Below are 23,100 nucleotides of genomic sequence, written 5' to 3'. Positions count from 1 at the left end.
CTAAAACTTTTAGCCTTTTATGTTCAAACCGGAGTCAGATGATGTCAACGGAGTCAATGATGGAGAGACTCAAGAAGTGACAACATGTTGAAGGACATTTCTGAATGGTTAGTTGAAGACCATCAACCATCAATTGGTGAGTGGATTGCATCAATTTGCTCCTCATCTTCAAAGTACAACAGCACAGGCACTTGTTGGTTGAACACTTTTGGAAAAAGTGTCAAGCCAGTTTGATTTCTTTTGGCCACTGATGATGGACTGTGCAGAGAAAATTGAAAATGACATTAAAAACATGTCCATGTATGTCTCTGTATGTCGTTTATTTACTAGACAAGCTATTGGTTTGGAATGCAGTTAAAAAAGAGATGGGTGTTTATAGTTTATACAAGTTTAGAGAGAGAGAGAGAGAGAGAGAAAGAGAGAGAGAGATTTTCATTTCCTTAAGTAGCTAAAGCTAACACACACCTTTATGAGATGTAAGTTAAAGAGAACTTGGAAAGACAGAGTATGATAAAACCCACATTAAGTGCACATACCCTACATTTTAGTCCAGATCAGTAAGCTATTTTAAGAAAAATTTATATTAAGATATAAATTATATAATTAGATCATCTCATTTGTAAGAAACAACTCAAACCATAATCTACATTCAAACCAAATGGGACAAGTTTTTAATGTGGGTTTTATCATGTATGATGTTGGAAATAATCACAATATTTGAGTGAGTATGCAGTTAAACTCTTTACTTAGAGAGAGAGATTTACATACAGTACATATATTAGGGTGACCATATTCCAGGTCATGTCCGGCCGGGATTTCGAGATCGCCCAAAATATCCGCGATTCGGCTTTTGCTTTCTCGTCGCCATTCATTTTGTTTACATGTACACCTTTTGATTCAGTAGTACTGAATTAATTCCGATTGGTTAATCTGAATGTAGTGTTTACATGAACGCTAAACAAGTGATCGGTTGATGTGCGTGTAAGCATTGCTAAGAAAATTCCTGTGTTTTCGTCTCGATCGGGATCCGTGTGAATCAGAATGCATGACCTGCAAAGCTGGCACGTACGTGTCAGTGTCAAATAACGTAATAATGTAAACATAATGAATGGTGACTGTAGAAAGCAAAAGACGAATCCCGGGCATTTTGGGCGATCTCGAAATCCTGGACAGATATGTCCTGGTTAAACAGGACGTATGGTCACCCTAACATATATGCCTATTATAAATGTGTCTTTTGTGTGTTCACAGCATAGACTGTAAAAAGTAAAATAAAAAGTTCACATATTTCCAATATCTACTGTAATGTTGCCCCAGAAACCATGTGGAGTATGTTTTAATGCAAGAGGTAAACAGGGTCTTACCAGAAGAGGCCATCTCACGCAAGCTAAACACAGGCAACAAAAGAAAATTAAAAATAAAATTAATTTTGAAAGTGAGTAGAGAAGACTAGGGGCAGCTAAACCTACACATGGTTGTTTGAGCCAGACAGAACATCAACCTGACTGTCAAGAACTTTTTGTCTCTCGAAATAAATTATAGACCCATCCACTGATATATAGAAATGAATTGATATCTACCTACCCTAGCTTTATCTAGATAATCGCTTATAAATAATAAATGTTGCATCATTGCTAAACAACAAAAACTTTAGCAGATTATTTAACATACCTCAATTCGTGTCGTAGTACAGCCTACTGGACAAATCAGGAACAAAAGGGGCGTAAAACCGCCTGGGGCGTATATCTACCGGCTCCAGGTGTGCAGCCTCCCCCTACTCCTACTTTGAGGAAAGATTAAGCATGGAGCAAGATTTGTTTTACCAACGTTTATGTTACATCAGTCATTCACGCTAGAGCTCGGCTAATGTATACATTGCATACATGCACTGTTATTGATACAGTTTCCACGTGTTCACCGCAATATATTACAAAAATACTCGGTAAATAAATTAGTACAAGTAAAATAATCGGTTTGTTGATAGACATGCACTTGTTAATGCTGATGGTGAGGAATTACAGTTACAACATCTCATAATGTACCTCAAACTGAGTAGTGTACCACTGAGAAACGTCCTGCTCTAGTCCTCCTTTCGATGGAGGTTTGAGTTGAATAACTAGTTCTTCCAGTGTTTCATCATCGGACTCGCGCTCGCACTGATATGGTAACGTCATTGGGTACGTACGTCAACGGGTGGGTACGTCATTGTTCGTTACTGTCTATAGTTTATGGTGTAGGAAGCCTCAGGACAGCTGACATTGTTATGGCAATGGGCGTTTTTTTTTCGACGTGCACGGTAAACCAATCACAACAGACTGAGCTGTCTGGCCAATCAGAACAGAGTAGCTCGCGGAAAGGCGGGATTTAGAGAGATTGATTCATCTGACGAGTCGTTTGAGAATCACTGAAAATGTGGTGATGTACAAATGTATATTATGAGGAAATTAATCCGTTTTTTTTTACCTTTGATGCATGTAAACCTGTTGTAGGAGACTCCAAAACAACATTAGGACACTTTAAAATAGCATAATAGGGGAACTTTAAAGTTGCCAGCCTCCACCAGCGTTTTTGATAATTTTCACAAAAAATTCATGGCCGGCAAAATATTTTGTTGTATGAATATCTGAACATGCAATATATACAAAGAAAGAACAGAGCCTCTGCTTTAAAAAAACGTTTTATTCTAGCTTCATGCATTTTTTTTTTTGACACTTGATTGTGGGTAAGTTTCATAAAAAAGCAACATTTTGATCGAAAAGCTGAGAAAATTGTGTTTTCTACATCATGCATTGGCAAAGCTTTTATCACTTGTTTTGATCCGGATATTCTCTGCTCTTTCAGAAGCTACGTAATAGCGCCCCCTACCATAAACCGTTAAGTTTAAACACGGAAAGCTGGAAAATTCCATCAATGGCGGGGAAGCGTTACTGTATGTCATCAATGACGGAAAAATTTGGTCAATGGCGGGGAAAGGATTAAAAGTTTTGCGAGCGAATGCGATTTTCCTGGGGGGAACGCAAACATTTTGAGAATACAAAAGCATTGACATATTTTTCCTCCCATTTCATCTTTTTTTCCCTTCACCATGTCCCTTTAGGAGCTAGACCATTGCTAAATATATCTGACAACAAAGCTTATTGCAACAGCACATATTAAGATTCAGCGTACACTAGATATTACATCCTACAACAGACATTCAGTGCTAGTCTTTGAGGTTGATCACCATTAGTCAAAGCCAACAAGGTCGGCTCTTGAAAAGAGAGATCCAAATGCAGTCAAACAATAATATTTGTAGACACTAAATCCAGCCAGAAATGAAAGAGAAATGTCATGAAGACTGCATTGTGTTCATCCTGTCTTATGAAAGCTCTGCAGCCTGAGTGTTTAAATAATACATTAAATTTGCCATGAAGATTGAAAGGATCATGTTCACAATTAAACTGCCATGTAACAATCAGAAGTGTGAAGAATTGGAGTTTTCCCTCTGTTAGGATCTCATTCACACTGTGTACTGAGTGTAATCGGATCACAATTGGCCACATTAAAAGCCATGTGAAAATGACATATTGAGGTGAGATCACTGGATTTGAAGACGGCGTAAATGCAAATGTGTGTAGAGTTGCGCAGCAAATAATCAGTGTCATTTGTTTTTCAATGTAATGTATACATTTAAAATGAATATTTATATATATATAAAAAAATATATATATATTAAAAATAAAAAGTCTTTTTAAATGTATAATAATATTTATAAATAAAATATTATTGTTAATAAAAATATTTCAGAAGATTTAAAGAACCAAAATCATGGAAAAGTCAGTTGTTCAGTATTGTAACACTATGTATTTTTAAAGAGACATTTAATGAAAATATTGTCCTCATTTATTCATCCTCAATGAGTTTGATCTTAATGAATTCAGTCATAAAGGTTTTGTTTATTCAGGCAAAAATTTGATTTTAGATCATTTATACTAAAAAAAACAACGAGAACGAAAAAGAATAAATGCAGTGCACTTCATTGGCTCATCTATCTGTGTTCCTTTCAGAAACAAATTTTTAAAAGAACATTTCCCGGTAGTTTCAAAATGATTGTCACTTTATTTAAAGCAATCTTACAAGACTGTATAATAACATCTGATCTATTTAGCATATAGGATGACATCTGCTTCTCAGACAACAATAACTCTTTCAGCCTCTGCCTGCTTTAGTCCTTCTATTTCATTCCTCTTTTTGTTTTTAAAAGTCCAGAACGCAAAGCTGGCCTGTGTTCTAACGCTGGAGTGATTTTAATTTTCCCCTTGGTTGACAAATAGGATGACGTTTGCTCTTTAAATGTGAAATCAACTGTATTTCAAGAACTCTCTCTCATCTGCTGACCCTGACCTGCGTATTTACTGCTGTGAGGAATATAAGTAAATACATGGAAAAACCCACACTGGCCTTGAATTCATTATACTGAAGCTGCTTAGTTTGTTGTCTTTTATCATGGTCCAAAACAATATGACTCTAGGGTTTTGAGTAACCTTTCTTTAAATGACCATGCTATCTGTTTTTCCTTAGAGATGTTGCAGCAATAACAAAAATATATGAACGTCTGTGAACGTAAAGGTGAAGTGTGTTATTTGTGCACTACTAACATCACAAAACAGAATTGCAAAAATGACTTTTTTTTTATTAGTTGCCCGAACACTTCCTCATCACACACTCCTCATCAAAACAGAACGTTCCCCCCACTCCATAGCAGAACTTTGTACTGGATGTGTTACACTGTTTCACCATGAAAGCTGTTAAAATTATTCTCAGAGAAACCAACCCAGGCAGCAACGGTGTCGGCCCAGATCCGGCTCACATATGGTACATGTGGATTCCATGTGTACCAGATGTGGGCCGGGTCTGGGCCGACATATGCTGCGATCTGGGATACATTTACTGTGTGATTTCAATTGTTGGATCTTTTTCAAATAATCCTCATGGAGCAAATATTTTTTCCTCACTGTTGCCCAGTTACCGATTGAAGTATTCAAGTACTGAATACCAATTTTGAAATAAATTTGACATGATTTGTAAGTGATAAACAATTTATCAACTAATAACTTATGAACCATCTACTGATGATCTATTTGATTTATTTCATGATTTACAATTTTTTTTTGTAGATAACACAACACATTTGTAAATCATTAGCATACCACTTATTAACAATTCATGAACATGTAGTCATATTTTGTAAATTGTTCATCAATAATAATTTATAAGTAACTTATAACTGAATTAACAAAACATTTATAAAATGTTAGCATACCACTTATTAATCATTTATGAACACAGTCATGTTTCGTAAATGATGTTCATCAACTAATAATTTATAAATGACTTATAACTGATTTAACAAAACATTCATAAAATGTTAGCATACCACTTATTAATCATTTATTAACATAGTCATGTTTTGTAAATGATTAGTTCATCATTAACTAATCATTTATACAGTAAATGACTTAAAACTGAATCAACAAAACATTCATAAAATGTCAATATATCACTTATTATTAATTTATGGTCGTACAGTCATGTTTTGTAAATGATTAGCTCATTAACTAATAACTTATACTGTAAGTGACTTATTACTGAACGTTACCCCATTTGAAAATCACAAGGCTTTCATATCAGCAGGTGAATCTGTTCTTCTGCACTAATATCCTGGAGGAAGAACAGACCCATGCAATGCAAATGCTCTATAAAACTGAAGAACCAAAAGCAGCCTTGGGTTGCCAAAGTCATAACTCTAATCCCCCATCTCGGGCGTAGAACACTCGTCTGTCACATCAAGGGCAATACCATTTCCTCTCAAATAAGAATATATGACTTCTTCTCAAGCCAGTAATGCTGCTTAATGTCTTATGGGAGAGAAAGACTTCTGGAGAGTGTGTGAGCTGGACCTTGAATTAGCCTGTTGAGATTTACCAAAATGATGAACCCATGTTTGTTAACCTAGCTCACATGCCCAGAAAACAGTCTGTTTTTATTTCAGCACTGTCTGTGTATGTGCAGGGGGAAAAAACTCATCTGATCTCCGTTTCCAGAGAAAAAAAAAAAAAAAAAAACATTTTATTTCTGTTGGCATTCTGTAGAAGCAGAAAACAATACCTCTTTTCAGAATCCTGCTCACATCCAGACATTTTGGGGATAAATATATATTTTATATATAAATTGTATAAAACTCTCTCTTGATACATTGAGTTCAACATAACAGTAATAAACAAACAGCAGAAGAAATACCTGCTACATTTTTATAGATATATTCTCAATTTCAAGGTATATTAGTACAGATAATAAAACACATTTGTCTCTGTTACAGCAATGAGCCAGAGATTTGATAATATTCCCAACAGAAGTATTAAAGGTAATGGAAAGTTATGCTTCAACATTAGGAAGACATGTTAGCTTTTTTTTTGTTAAATAATTCTCCAGTGTTTTCTCTATACAATTGGTTCAAAACAACATAATATACAATACAAAACTAGTATTTACATTTTGCCATATCAAAGTACTTTTTAATACATATGTGATGTTTCTTTTTTTCCTATAACAGATGTGTTTTCCATCTTACCTATGCTGACATACCCAATATTTGTTGATATAAATGAAAAGTGAGTATTGTGGAAAACTCATGGCATGACGCTAGACACAGTGCCTGACACTTTATATGAATTATATACGACCTGTCCGAAATAGCAGGCTTGTCCATATAAACACAAGGTAATATATGTCTTTTTAATGTAACTTAAATTTTTATGTCATGTTTTACTGATTTGTATGGATCAGCCCAGGGCCCTTTCAGACTAAATATTGTAAATATTGAAGGGCCCCTCACACTCCATCATTAGAGTCAAAATCAGTCGGTCAAACCATGCCAAGAAATATTTCAGATTTTCAGTCAGCTTTGTCAAAACGTAAAGGCCGTGGGTGAGAGAGGTTTGGCAGATTTACTTGTAAAATCTTTCCTGAGCAACTTGTCAAAAACATGCCTTTCCAGCCCAATAAACAGTCAACATGAAATCACAATGAAAATACACTTTCTTAACTCATGTACCATGATGTTATTGTGCACGATTCATTGCTTCTTGCAATTTCAAATAAAATTGTAAAACAATTGTAGAAATGCCTATTTTTCACAATCCAATCAATTCTCAAAGGTCCCACTGTAAACTGGTCTCAAAAATATATCATATGGCAGAAAAACAAAAGGGCTGTGAACAGGTTCACGGTGACTTCATAAACATCAAGAACAGCTTCATCAAAAGAAAACTACAGACATTCACTAACTAATGACTTGAAGTCCACATGTAGACAAAGACTCTCATGCATTAATAGTGCAAGTCATGTACAATTTACAGAAGTGCTCGGTCCTGATGGATCAGCGCCAGGGTTGGTATCTCCACAGCAGTGAAACATGAAGGCAGCAAGCACAGGAGATCTATGAACGCTACAATACAGATCAGATGAGTGGCTGTCAGAAATGAACTGAGGAGAAACCCTAGAGAAGCTCAAAGGTGGGTTACAGTAACCGTGACCAGGTGGGGAGCTGTTCATTAAAAAGGTCATAAAATAATGAACAGGCAGTTAAAGGGGTCAAATGTGGAATCAAATTTACCTTGACTTTTTGTGATAAAATAACTCAAAACTTTTCTGCAGTCCAAAAAGAGCATTTACTGAATGCTACAAGATAAGGTAGATCAAATTCAACAGCTCAAACATGTTTTATGTAAATTACAAATACATTAAACAGTTATGCCACTTTGCATGTGGTATTTCAGTGCAAAAACCGTCATTTGATTCCCTAAAAATAATAACTTACATTTTATACTTCCTTATTATGTAAATTGGTCTTATTATATACATACAGGTCATGTGCCTTACAGATACAACTCTATTTTCCTGGCACAATTAATACTGGACTATTACTGCCCACTTTTTTACTTCAACAAACTCATAAACTGAAGGGAAGTCAATCATGGCAGATTATGTTATTTCTTATAAGAGAATAATGAGCATGCATTCTTGCATGAATTATGTCTGAGAGTCCAGCAAATATGCTTAACATGAAACCAACAAGAGCAATGAAAAATCTCACAGCTCATTCTGAACAGCTGGTGAGTCAATCTCCTCTGAACCAGATCAGTCCAAATAAACTTTATCTAAGGCGCATTTACATGTTGGACCTCATCCTGTCTACACTGGCTCCCTCGGCTCCCTGCACAAGCACAAACCAGAGGTAGATTTTATCGTACAAAAAATAATTAAGAAAAAAATAATAAAGAAACATGCTGCCAGAAGGGCTGCCATTTGTTATTATCCTCCATGAGCAGAGGGGAGCATTGCCCGGTTTGGGCATATTGTCCCCGACACCAAACACTGAACCTCTGAGGTGCAGGTATGTGGTGGAACTAAAAGAAGGAACATGAGCCTGGAACGCTGCAAAGGGTCAAGACTGCCAGTGAACTGAGGCACTGCTGAATTTGGCCCCTGTGGAACATCAGGGGGATGAATAGAGAGAGCTCAGTCACTGTCCAAACTAAATAAGCACCAAAGCACTGCTGGAAAATCCAGCTTAAGCTGGTTGCTATGTTTTGCAACCATCTTAGACTATGTCTACATTAATCCGGATACAGTTTCATTTCAAAACGCTCACGGTCCGCACTAGCATTTTCAAAAAGTTTCTCGTCCACACTGAAACGCCGAAAAAATCTAAAATCATCCTGTGTAAAATGTAATAAAATCTCACTGAGATGATACCCCAGACAGCAACATAGTGTCGGCCCAGATCCGGCCCACATCTGGTACGTGTGGATTTCACGTGTACCAGATGTGGGCCAGATCTGGGCCGACACTATGTTGCTATCCGGGACTGAGAGACCAGACATCATAAAGTTCTTATGCTATTCTTCTTGCATGATTATTTTATTTGCAAAACACATTACTGGTGCGTTCAGGTCGCATTTAATCGCCATTCCACATATTGACTAAAACGCAACTGCCCTCATGTTTTGCTGTAGGACAGCAATTGCGAGTCATTTTTTGTCGTTTTTGCAGGAATGTAATATGAAGATTGTACAAAGTAGCATTTATCTTTAGCAACACTGTGAAAGTGAATAGCACAAAGTAGGCACACCGGTAATAAACATAGATATCTATAGGTACACTATAATATGTGTCACATGACTAAACATGCGCTATCCTTTTCAAATACCTAAGATTTTACAGTTTACACTATAAAGTGAAAACTGCATTTTTACTTTTATCCACTTGGCAAAGCGTCTTCAGAAAGCTCTGTTTAAGCAGGACAAAAACGCTGTCTCAGTGTGGACGAAAGGACCACACATAGAAATAAAATGTGCATTTTTAAATGTACCCAGATTAGTGTAGATGTAGCCTACAGCTATCAGTTGGTCATGCCAGTATAAGGTTTCTTTTGGAACATGGTAAACCAGCTAATTGCCATCTTAGACTACCTAGAAACCAACTATCATGTTGTTTCAAAACCATCTTAACCTGATTTTCCAGAGCTAAGGCACAGTAAGAAATCTGTAGAAAGCACTCCAACCATTGCTATCCCTCTTTATTTCATTATTGAGGGCGTCTGATCAACTTATATCTGTCACTTAATGGAAATGTAAAGGAGGTTAAATTAAATGAGATGGGGAAGGGGAGTTGTATTTGTGAGTTAAAGCTCCTGGCTTTGCGCTTGTTGTTTGGAAGAAGCGAGTGAGTGAGCAGTACCTGTACTTCCTCTCTCTCACTCAGTATTTAAAATCTGGTGCTCTCATGTTTCAACATGCGGATCTTGGGGAGCGTACAGACCCCCCTGTACCCGTACCCCTGGTGCTGCTCCTCCAGTCATTGAGCCGTGCTACTGGTCGGAGAACTTCCACTAGAGCTGGAGCTGGTGGAGCCACTGTCCTCGAAGATGGAGATTTCGATCTGGACGGCCACAGTCAAGGGTTAAAATTTGCAATGTTGAAACATAACAGTGTTGGTATGAGAAGTCTAAATACTGTATTAAAAATGTGGGTGCGGAGCGAGGCCGGTGGAGCGAATGTTAAGGATAAAAGGAGGAGTGAAGACAATGGAAGACGAGAGAGTAGCAGTCCTGGGACTTAATGTTGTTTTATTTTGTTTACATGCGACAGTCGACCGTGAGGGGCTGCTGCTTACTTTTGTCTACTTTATGTTTATTTTGTCATTAAAGTTACACTCATATTTTGCCAGTTCCTGCCTCCTTCCCATACCTTCTTAAACCCTACTGTTTCATACAAGATAACAAAAAACAAACAAACAGTACAATAGAGTTGCATCAGCAATGCAGACACATCCACACATAAGACTCAGAACAACACATCAGATCTAAGTAACATAGTCCTTTAAGCAACTATATAGGCCACTAAACATCACATTTAGGTCTAGTGGTATGAGTGTGTGTGTGTGTGTGTGTGTGTGTGGTGAGCAGTGTTCTTAGGAGATGTTGGTGTCCATGGAAATAGAGTGAGAGGGGAAGCATTCCATGTCATCATTCATTCCATGTCATCACTAAGAATGTACGTACCCACCCCAAATCTTTTGCCAACTGAACTCAGTAAACATTCGGTGTCCCTTAGGAATATGCAAGGGGTTCCATACCCTCACTTTATCCTCCTCCTGAAAAACAAGGAGAGCAAGTGCCCCGCTTAGCATCAGTGTACTTTTTCATTTTGTGTTGCAGCCACATAAGCCTTCGACGAACAGTCATGTCCGTTAATGACTGCACAGGAGCAGATAGCAAAATAGACAGTTTTGTGTGCATGTTCCTGCTATAGAGTAGCGGAACAGGTGAAGCACCAGTTACAGCATGTGGAGTGGCACGGTACACCTGTGAGAAGTCGGTTACCACAGATTTCCATGGCATATTTTGCTGGATGGCCATTTGGACAGTGTGTTTGAACACATGGTTGAACCTCTATACTGCACCATTAGCTGCCAGGTAGTATAGAGAGATGAACGATGGTGACGAATATTCCTTCCTTCCAGACAAGCAATGAAAGCAGCAGATTTAAACTGAACACCATGATCAGTAACTATACTCAATGGATTTCCATGACGACTGAAGACTGATGACAGAAACTAAACCACAGAATCTGTAGCAACAGTGCGAGCAAAGGAGACCTCAGGCCATTGGCTGTAATAGTCCGTTAAGGTTATAGCAAACCTGCAGTCAGATGCAGCAGTGTCAAATGGTCATTGAGCTGGCACACGTAGCAGGAACGGACAGCATCATGAACCTGAGCATCCATCCCTGGCCACCAATAGAGATCACAAAGGTGTTGTTTGGCTCTCACCTCTACCCGATGTCCTTTGTGTGTTATGGAGACCAACACAGACCAAAGAGAAGCAGGTACAATCAGCTGTGAGCCCCGAAAGATGAAGCTGTCCTTAACAGAGAGTTACAGACGCAGTTTATAACACTGCAACAACTCTACGTCCAGTCCCTTTGATGATGGAGGCCAACCACTAGTAATCTGTATACAAAGTTTGGTTAGAGCAGGACAAGAAGCACGTGCAGCATCAACTTCAGCAGCAAACAGAGAACCACAGGTGGCAGATACAAAAAATTCCTCACCAGCATCATCAGCAGGAGCTGGAGCAACAGCACCATCTGCAGGTAAAGCAGGAAAGGGCAAACGTGATAGATAATCAGCAGGGACATTTTGAATCGCCTGTACACGTGATTCATCAAAAAGAAGACCCTCTGCTGATACAGGATGAGCAAAGAACAGCAGGCTGGTTTGCCGGAAGCGACACACAGCTTCTAGTGCTTTGTCATGCAGGTAATGCCCTTGGATGATAATGTTGTCCAGGATGACAGTCAGGATGATGGTCATCATCTTCTGAAATGCCGCAGGCACTGAAGCCATTCCATGGACGTTCTGCGGTCAGTCTGAAAGACTGGCTACACAAGACTATGGAAAGGCAGGAAAAAACTTGTGAAAGGCACGTTAGCAACAGCCATCTTCATGACCAACGATAGCAAAAAACAAAAACAAAAGAAGAGCCTAATCCTTGTCACCAATTTGGGGTGTCTGGCAGGAGTTAGTAAGCAGCAATAAAGCACATGAGAACAGGAGTAGCAAACTTCATCCATCTTGTTTATTCTTCACTTTCGTTCTCACACACAATATGTCATTACACTTTTCAAAATAGTAGTCAACACAATTAATAACAATTTTATAATTTCATTAAACAAAACATATACGCCCATGAGTTCAAGATCAATATTCATCAATATTGTTGGTCTAATTTCCCAGAAGAGAATTAAAATGAGTGCACAACTGTTCAAAGGTGTAAGGTCAATTTGATTTTTAAAGAAATTAATAATTGAAAATAAAAGAAGATAGATTCAGGGTTTCCACAAAAATATTAAGTAGCACAACTGTTTCTTGTCACGGATACACCAGGTTCCACCGTCACACCCTCACAACGATCAGTTGCTGCACCCCTCGCCAATTCTTCACCCACCGTTTTCGCCAGACCCATTGTCACTCCAGCACCCTATTCTGGTTTGGCAGAGGAATGCAATGGATTCCTCCTTCAGTGCTCGCTGGCCCTGTAGATGCAGCCACAGCTATTCCCCACAGAAAAGGCTTAAATATCGTTCATCATTTCTTTGACATGCAGCAAGATCTACTACAAGGTCTACTCTATAACTGGAAAACCCCTCAGCCAGGGTCAAGTTTGCCATTACATTGGGCCAATACAACTCCAAGTGGGTTTCCTTCATGTTGAGAACATCGAATTCCTGGTTCTGGAGAATTCCACCGCCGACATCGTTCTTGGACGCCCTTGGGCTCATCCAACATGAACCGGTTCTGTCTTGGGCCACGGGGTGAGAAATGTTTCTCTTCCTGTTTTCCCGAACTACCCATCTCAGCATGCCAGCCAGTCAAACATTTACCTGTCCTGTCCATCTCGATCGAAACTCCCCTAGAGAAACAATCTGTGGATATTCCTTCTGATTATACCCTCTTCAGTGACGTGTTTTGCCCAAGACGAGCCGGCTCGCACAACTACCACCTCACCGACCATGGGACTGTGCCATCAACCTCATACCGGGTAAGTCAGTGCCCCATGGCAAGATCTATCCTCTCTCCATCCCTGAACAGAAGGCCATGGAGGAGTATATACAGGAGGCACTTCAACAGGGTTATATACTTTCTTCTACCTCCCCTGCTGCTTCGAGTTTTTTCTTTGTGGCCAAGAAGGACGGAGGCTTGAGGCCCTGCATTGACTACCGGGCTCTCAACCAGATCACTGTGAAGTTCTGGTATCCACTTCCCCTCGTCCCAGCTGCCCTGGAACATCTTAGAGGCTCTACCATCTTTACCAAGTTGGACCTCCGAAGTGCCTACAACCTCATCCGGATACGCAAGGGGGATGAATGGAAGACCGCTTTTGTGACTGTCAGCCTATCCTCTGGATATCATCCCCAAACCAACGGGCAGACGGAAAGGACAATACAAGAGATAGGTCACTTCTTGAGAACCTTCTGTCACGGCCACCAGAACTCCTGGAACCGGTTCCTCGTCTGGGCCGAGTATTCCCAGAACTCCCTAAAACAACCCACCACTCTGCCCTACAAAGGCAAAAGACCTTAACTCGCTGGAGTGTTAAACTGAGAAAAATTACTTTAAAGATTTTTAGTTATCCCACCAAATTAATTATAGGTAGGACACTGGAAATCTGGCAATTAGATGTTTTAGTAATGAAAATTATCTACATAAAAAAATCTTGAGCTCAAACTTGACTTTTGACCACTATTTTAAAGTTACTGTACTCTGCCTTTGTATTGGCAGCAAAAAGTGAGAAGTCATGCCTTGACTCATGCCATGTCTTAAATGTTCCAAAAATATCAATAACTCATTTTCAACCAAAAACGAAGTTACGGTCTTTTGCCTTTGCAAGGTCTTACATATTTTCAATGCGTACTCGGCTTCCAGCCCCCTCTGTTCCCGAGGTCCGGGGAACCCTCGGACGTCCCCGCAGTTGATTACTGGTTCCGGGAGAGTGAGAGAGTCTGGACCTCAGCTCATCACCATCTCCAACGGGCAGTTAGACGCCAGAAGAGCCATGCCGATGCTCGACGGACTAAAGCTCCCACCCAAAAGCCCGGGCAGATGGTATGGCTCTCCACTAGACACATCAGGCTACGACTGCCAAGTAGGAAGCTGAGTCCCAGGTACAGTGGTCCCTTCACCATCATCCGTGAGGTCAACCCGGTCACCTACGAACTTAAGTTACCTTCACACTACAGGATTCACCCCACATTTCATGTGTCACTATTAAACCACATTACTCACCTATTTCTCCCTCTTCCACAGAACCTGGAGCACCTTCACAAAACCTTCTCCCGTGGAGAATCCCCCCCTTCCAATGATCATCGAGGAAGGCCCAATTTATGCTGTGCGGGAGATTCTGGTACACCAGGTTCCACCGTCACACCCTCACAACGATCATTGTCACCCAAATACCAATCACCTGCACCTGTTGTTTATCAGCCATGGACTACTTAAGCACACACCTCAGTCACACACATTGTCTGTTCTCCCAAGCGGATACTAGACTGACACTCGAAACACTACTTACCTGTTGACAACATCTCTACGAAAGATTCCTATACCTTCTCCAGCGTTCCACGATCTCCACTCTGTCCATATCCATAGTCGTTCTCCTTCGTCTCCGTGCATTTCCCTGTCACCATTGTTTCCTTCTGGTCATCGACAACTGAGGTGTGCTTCTCAACCATCATTCTCCCACTCTATTATATTCAGGAAAGCACTATTACTTTTCTGTTGACATCTCATCATCCCTCATCACGCTGTTTCCGCCTGCTATCAACGTGTGGTCATTCTCTTTGCAATTTCAATAAACTGATGTTAACTGGTCTCCCAGCGTGCTGTCTGAGTCTATATCGTTACATTTCCAACATTGATAATAAAAATAAATGTTTTTTGAGCAGCAAATCAGCATATTAGAATGATTTCTGAAGGATCATGTGACACTGAAAACTGGAGTAATGATGCTGAAAATTCAGCTTTGCCAACACAATAATAAATTACATTTTAAAATAATATAGAAAACACGTATGTTTACAGTGCAATGATATTTCAGAATATTACTGTTTTTAAGGGTACATTTTTACTGATGATAAAATAATCATCCTTGGTCAGCATAAGACACTTCTTCTATAAACATTTAAACAGTCTTACTCATCGACTCTTTGCAAACTTTTTAACGGTAGTGTAATTCTGAAAAATGTTTATTTTGCAAAGTACACAACCTCAAAGCTGACAGACATGCACTAAATGCCACAAGACTCCAATCTGGATCCTAAAATGGATTTAGATGAGAGTTGGACAGCTGTTAAATGCATTCCCTCTCCACAAGAAAGTTAGACCTAATCAGATGTTGAGAATATGCAATATTTTGCAAACTCAGTAGCATAGCAATAATGGAATTTAACCCATCAACTGTTTCATTTAATTTAACTTGAAAATGTCTTTCCTGTGAGCTAAACCAAAGCCCTGTGCTGAGTTACTGGTGGTCAGTGTGGTAGGAACTGAATGGCAGCTATTGTTTGCCCATTGCTCCTAAGGTGACAGCTGGTTGGAATCCGCAGGGCTGTGAGCTGACGAAGGCCTGCCAAAGCCAGACGGGCCTGCAGTCAGCGGGAAGGAGAAGAACCAGGATTGCCAAGCTAGCTTGATGGTCCACTGGATAGATTTCCCAAAAGGAATCACCCAAAATTATGGGATCCAAGAATAATATGTTCCTGGATGATCGTTTGAGGGTGCATTTACTGTCATACCTCAACAATACTGACATATATTAGACCTAGAGAGAGAAGAAACACACCCAGATCTCTCTACAGCAGGGTTTCCTAAAGTGTGGGCACTGGTTGCTTGAAAGACACTGAAATTTCATTACATATGATAATTCTTTTTATACATATTCTGGAAAAAGGAAAAAAAAGTTTAAGCCAAAATAATAATGGGTTGCCAAGGCAACTAGTAGGCTATTGGGAAACATGCTGTGTGTTGAGCCTGATATCTGCAAACTGACAAGTATTCAGCTATGCATCAAAAGACTTGACAGGAGCAATGCAGCAACATCTCATTAGGTTAGTTGCTTAGAAACAATTAGTCTAGTTCCCACTGACCCAACAAACAGCAACATTTCAAACACTCCCAATGATACCGGTTGAATTTATAATGTTGAGAAACATATGCATCATTTTCAAACTGCTTCAACAAACACAGGTTTTACCCACTGATCTGTTGTAATTTGGTGTTTGTCGAAGAACTAGTCCCAAGGTTGCATTTATTTGAAAAAATTTTGTTTTAAAACATGTTATGGCAAAGCTGAATTTTCCGCATCCTTACTCCAGTCTTCACTAGCTATCATTCACTAGCTTTCATCCAAAGTTGCGAATTTAACTTGTGTGCAAAATTGGAATATCACAAAAAAAACATATGCGAATAAAGCAATTTCCATCCCATGTGTTCAAGGGAACAAACTTGTCTGTAATAAAAATGGAATGAAAAGCCACTGTGGCTCTTTTTGTCCTACATCATACATGCAGACAAAACACAATAAACGCTGTCATGTTATCTTGTGTTCGGATGCTTGGTGTTTGTGAACGCAATCATGTGAGACACTTTTTGGGATATTTTTGGGACAATTTTATGGCTCCAGCATTTCAGAATGATCCAGCCAACATTTGAGATGCTGTGCAATGCGATTGGTCCTCTGATTAGTCCAGTAATCCAATCACATCCACTGTTGAGGCAAAGTCACATGAGTTTTTTTGTTGCGCATTGAGGGATTTATTTGGTAAATGTGTTTCCGTTGTAGTTTATGCCCATGTCTTCTTATCAGAGTAAAAAATATTCCGCCTCAATGGAGCGCATACGTTTTTTATGCGCGTTTTTAGAATTTATGCGTCTTCGCATTTCCATAATCCATAGTGTTTTTTTTATGCACATAATATACTGTAGCTAGTGTCACACAATCCTTCAGAAATCATTATAATATGCTTATTTGCTGCTCAAGAAACATTTCATATTATTATCAATGTTGAAAATGTTTTTTTTTTTTGTGTGTGGAAAATGTTTTTTCATTAGGATACTTTGATAAAGTTACCTTTCAATCAATTAAATGCATCCTTTCTGAATAAATGTATTAATTTTTGAGAATTATTTAAAAAAGAAGAAATTAACTTACTAGCCCAAACTTTAGAAATGGTAGTGTAACTAATTTATTTTAGAAGAAGGGCTTATGGGAATTCCCACAGCCTCAATTTTGTACTTAATTATTTTGAGTTATTCAATTATAAGTTAAAAATAATGTAGATATTTGAGTTATTATTACAAATACATACATCTCAAGTAATATTTAATTATGACAAATTCCATTTATGACACCATTTGGGTTAAATGTGCACTGGAAGCAATCAGTTTGTTGTGATGCAACAAAACTAGATTGTTCCCTTTTTGATAATATTATTTTCCTTTTTGTTTATATCGATTTGAAATGTTACCCCAATAAATGCCACTGACAGATGTTCGGTTTGGCTTGAAATATGAATGACTTCAAACTCTAGCTGTAAAACACTTTAAGTTGTTTGTCTTGACAAACTTTCCTTATTCTTTAATCACACAGACAAAGTGTTTCCAATCAGGTCTGGCCTCAGGCAGCTTTTTGGTCTCACACAGTTTCCTAGCTACAACCATGGTGCTGGAAAATGGAAAGAAATGGCTACAAAATAAGGACGATTTTCCTCTCTGCTTTATATCAACATATCAAAGTGTCACCTCTCCTGAATGGCTGAAGGTGAAGTTATATTCTTTGTATAGAATGTAACTCTTATGAAAGTGTGACTTCCCACTTTGGAACGAATAGAAGGCACACAATCACAACAGTGTTGACTGACATCATGCTGTGCCAAAGCAAATATAAACCTTTTTTTTTTTTTTTTATATCAGAAGTGAAAGGAAAGCATGGTCATGAGAAAGTCTCTTAGCGTGAAGTGACAGCTAAAAGTCTTTTCAGCAAACAAACAGAATAAGTCATCAAAGTTCACAACTAGATCATGCTCAGCTGTTTGTGGCAGTGCCAACACTTCAAAAAAGCATAACATATGGCTGAAAACCATCCCGGACTGTTTACAAAGGATACCACTCTCATACCTCTCTCGATGGGGTCTGTGAGGAGCAAACCTCTGGGTGCATAGACCTTCTCATTTTGCTCCTGAATATACATGCTGATCTTTTTCAGTATCTGTGGGAGTCAGAGAAAGGACAGGAGTTAGGAGGATTATCATAATTCCCTTACTACTAATAGGCCAGTTCACACCAAGGCCGATAACTATAACGATAACAATATAGTTTTATAAATCGTTCTAAATAAAATAAATATTATCCATATTTAATTAATACACTTTTCTGGTCTTTTTGTGCATGATTGAAACAACTTTCCTTGCTGGCTGACATCATTAATTCCTCTTCACTTTTCATCCGCTCCCCTCCAATCAGCTGGCTCCATTTTGGTAAGCAACACCCAAATTCCACAATCCGTTCAATTACGACAGATACAAAGTTGCTCCCTAAATTTATTTTCTAATGGAATAGCCTTTATAAATACATTTAAATATTTTTATAACTAGAATTAGTAATATGTTAAAAATAATAATAATAAGTATTATTATTACTTTATAATGCCATATAGGCCATATAATGCCCTTGTACAAAGCCTTGATTTAGTTTTTGAGCTCTCCAAGAATTTCTTCATGTTTGAATGTTCAAAAGACATTATTTTTCACATATTTTACATTATTGCAGAATCTCTCTTCCCAGTCTGTTAGTACCGCTCAGGGGTGTTACTGTTTCCCGAAACAATAGTTCAAATGAACATTCAAACTGCATTGCAAAGTTGTGTGGTTGGAACGACACCTCTTGACCAGTGGTAAGAAGCATAGTTTCTTGTTTGTATGACGTGGACTCAATGAATATTTATCTTAAGCTAAATAAGCAAGCTGACATTCAGTACAATCTATATCTTTTATTTATAATACATACATACGTCATTTACGTCTTTTAGTTTGTCAAGCGATTTTAAGCGTCGTTTTTGAAGAGTGCGCGTGTGCATAAGTGCTCTAGTACGTAAAAACGAGCCTATGATTGAATCTGGAAGTAAAATAACTGAGAAAAAAAGATAATTACTCCACCACCTGTGTGACATAATTAACCAACGTATTTGAACGACAAATTTGTGACAATGCGGTTACAGGAAACAGTCGTGACTAGCTAGTTAAGCAGCGAGTTATGTTGTTGTTCGAGAAATGCACCCCTGTTTAGTTCCTGTCTCTATAAAGCCCCTCCTTCCGAAAAGTCCAGTGTGCTCTGATTGGACAGCTGGACCAGTGTGTTGTGATTGGTCAACCACTCTTGAGTGTGTTTCAGAAATGTCACGCCCCTTACCATAACCAAAATTTTCAACATAGGCCTACTACTAATGCAACTCAACCAGGTCTCGCCCTCTTTTTCTTGCGTATGCCTTTGGCGGGAATTTTTTAAATGAGGAATATTGTGATGTGATCATCCCAAAAAATAAAAATAAAAAAATATATACAAGACTACAAAAGAGTTCAGCAACAGTGCTTACTGATACAGAGAATAACTCCCTTTGGAGTTATTTTGTGCTTTGTAACTTTGCAGACCCCTTTCATGCTCGAAAAGCAACATTATACACTAAAGAATGTTGAAACTGTAAAAAAGCATTTTAAAAAGGTCCTTTAAAAATAAATATAATTAGTTAATGGGTCATTCCGTGTCAAATCAACCAGAGGTCCCCAGCTCAAATTTTTGATTTTGGTTCATATTTTTTCTATAGAAAGACAAACATGAATAGTGATTAAAGCCATGGATGTATATTTACTGAGTAATCCACTGTTTTGTAAAGAGGGGTCAAAATGACAGTTTTCACAGATTTGGAGTCAAATTACAGGTGGGTAAAAAATATTTTAGAAAGACAGCAGCATCAAATTTTATATTTGCACAGAGATTGGTAGTCTATTAATAAAATATGTTGACCTTAGCCATTTTTGTTGCCAACGGTGACAGTTAAAAACTGTGAGAATGCACTTCTCAAGTTTGCATGCCTGGCCTGCTCAAGAAGTATTAAATGTATCTCAATATCCTTCTAGATTTTGGTTCTTAACAAACTTTCCTTTTAATCTTAATTTTAAAGGCCCTCGATGGTTCAATCCCAGAGATATGGAGTTCTTAATGTTGCTTCATCAGTAAATTGGTAAATTGTACATATTTTCAGTGGTCGAAAACCAAATTTAGGTCACTTTGCACACAGCTGATACTTTTTTTCATTTAAAAAGGAATATCTGAAGAATAAATAATGTTGAAACTAGAAATGTATCTTGTTTTTTGCTATCAAGTCAATTGCATGGAACATACCTGTCTGGGTGCCATAAATAGTCTTTTTCCAAAGTTTGAATGCCTGCATGTCTTCTCATCGGATAAAAAATAATAATTATCCACCTCAATTGAGCTCATAAATGTTTTATGCAGGTTTTTAGAACTTATGTGCATCTTGGCATTTCCATACAGCGTTTTTTATGCAATATCCCAAAATGGGCATAAAAATAGGTGGATGAAAACATAGCTAGTGTTACAAAAATCATTCTAATATGCTGATTTGGTGCCCAAGAAACATGTCTTATTATTGTCAATGTTGAAAGCAGTTGTGCTGCTTAATAATAATGCTATAATTATATGATATATTATTATATGATATATTATATTACATTTATGAAAGCATCAAAGCTATCTAACAGTAGCTTATTTAGATCAAGTTTAGACTTTTCAAGTGAGCATTGCAAAGGCTGCCCGTGTTTCTCTACCCCAGTGGGGTGAAACTGTGCATCACTTTGCTTCGCTTTGCTTTCCACTCTACAGAACCGGCCGTGAAAAGATGTTTGTAATAGGGAGAGAAAACAGATCTGTTCAGTGGAGTTCAGTGGCCATGAACAAACTTCAAGATGAGCAATGACTCACAGGAGTAAATCCAACATATGCTGCTAATATGCTACTTGGCACAACACAAGGTGAAATACGTTTTTCCAGAACAAAGTGTACAAGCACACATTTATCCAAAAAATGACATTCATTTATCATGATAAAAATGGCACGTAAATATGGAGGGAGGTCCAAAAGCATGAGACCACCAGTGGAAATGAATTTTCATTACAACTTATATCAACATAATAAATTGAGTGGAAAGTTCAAGTGAAAAATTAACATGAATGTCTCAGTGTCTGGTACTGTTGCCCTTTAGCTTTAATGGCAGCAGCACTCAAGCAGCAGGAGCTTGCATTTACATGTACCAAATGTTTTTTGTTTTTTTTTGCATTTGCTTATTTCATTAGTGACTTAGAAATATTACAGAATGCTTAACTTTTTACCCGGGACAGAGGGCGGAGCTTCAACAGCTTGTGTCCTTAGCAGCTTCAATTACCTCACACAGACGTGCACTAAAAATTTCAAAAACTTTTAGAGACTCAAAAAGAAGTGACAACATGTAGTCAACATTTCTGAATGGTTAGTTGGTGAATTTATGTAGCTTATGTGTAGTTATCTTCTAGTCATTGATTAGCATATTCTGTCTTGATAATCTATAAATGGTGTTCCGGGGGCGGGGTTTATGTAAATTTTAGGGTTTGTGATGTCACTAACCCGGGAGGAAGCTTGTGTAGTCCCTACCAGCCGCTTGTTGTAGTCCTTAAAAAGCTATTTCTTTAAAAGAAAATATCTCCCTTTGCTTTGAACTTTGAGCGTTGTAACTTTTATGCTCAAACAGCAACATTACACACTAACTAAATTTAGAAAAGTGAAATCATAATCAACCACCCCTTTAAATTGAATTTCAAATTGTCAGTATACTCGTCTCTTACATATATACACACACACACACACACACACACACACACAAATATATATATATATATATATATATATATATATATACACATACATACATATACATATATGCATGTGTGTGCATATATAATGAAAAAACTTTTTGCTGTAATATTTTAGTTAAAACTATTATATATATATTTTCTCATGATTCTTTGATGAATAGAAAGTTAAAAAGGTTTATTTGAAATAAAACTATTTTGTATCTATACTGTCACTTTTGATTAATTTAATGCATCCTTGTTAAATAAAAGTATTAATTTTTCTTTTTATTTCTTAAAATCACAGGAAAAATTTATATTTTAAAACACATTAAAATAGAAATCATTTATTTTAAATTTAACTTTAATTTTCACAACATCAGTGTTTTGTTGAGCATATGATACTACTTTCAAAACCATAATAAAAAAGTAATTCTTACAAACATTTGACATGTATATACACACATTATTGAACTTTATTATTGATTTATGTTGAATTTACAGTAAAAATGTGAAATGTACTCTTTAAAATTTCCAACTAGTGTACCACAGGTTGAAAACTGCTGCTTCTGTTCAAAACGAAAGGTCATTCTGTGATTTACCATCTCGAGCCTTGACGTGTGACAGTCCAGCACGCTCTAAATCTTTGTCTCCGCTGCCCTGACTTGTGTGTGCAATCACTCGACTTTGATGAGGAAGATGCTATCATGCTAGCCCGGGGCATGAGGGAACTCAACCGTGTCCACTCATGTGTGGCCTCCTGTCAGCTGGAGCAACAAACAAAACCGCTCATCATGGGTGGGTGCAGTTTATCAGAGTTCGCCATTAAGGTGAGCATTTTTATAGGCTGGAGTTTACAAATAACTCTGACAAAAAGCCTGATGTGACCTCAGAGTTGCATAATGCGGGTTAGGCATGAACGACGTCACTTTTCAAACATGTTAAAGCATGAAGATGAATATAGTATGAGAGAGAGAGAGAGATAGCAGGGACTTTACATCTGCTCTATCTCAGTGCAGGTGATGCACACCTGTGTGGAGAAA

The 23,100-nt window shown here is 38.0% G+C and overlaps 2 protein-coding genes across 2 annotated transcripts in view; one reads left to right on the top strand and one right to left on the bottom strand.

Annotated features, from left to right (window-relative positions):
* crtac1b (cartilage acidic protein 1b) overlaps positions 1 to 14,973 on the top strand; it is a 67,099-nt gene extending 52,126 nt beyond the window's left edge. Inside the window, exon 15 of the mRNA XM_084391997.1 lies at positions 14,409 to 14,973. Coding sequence (XP_084248123.1) covers positions 14,409 to 14,464 — 56 coding nt within the window. The 3' untranslated portion in view covers positions 14,465 to 14,973. The remainder of the gene's footprint in view (positions 1 to 14,408) is intronic.
* The window catches only part of golga7bb (golgin A7 family, member Bb), a 32,884-nt gene continuing 15,227 nt past the window's right edge, over positions 5,444 to 23,100 (bottom strand). The window contains exons 4-5 of the mRNA XM_084392001.1: positions 18,265 to 18,366; positions 5,444 to 9,981 (exon numbers count right to left, since the gene is read on the bottom strand). Coding sequence (XP_084248127.1) covers positions 9,898 to 9,981; positions 18,265 to 18,366 — 186 coding nt within the window. The 3' untranslated portion in view covers positions 5,444 to 9,897. The remainder of the gene's footprint in view (positions 9,982 to 18,264; positions 18,367 to 23,100) is intronic.

This window comes from Rutilus rutilus (assembly GCF_951802725.1).
Source record: "Rutilus rutilus genome assembly, chromosome: 20".
In the NCBI taxonomy this organism is placed as follows: domain Eukaryota; kingdom Metazoa; phylum Chordata; class Actinopteri; order Cypriniformes; family Leuciscidae; genus Rutilus; species Rutilus rutilus.
This window is presented reverse-complemented; position numbering and strand designations above follow the sequence as displayed.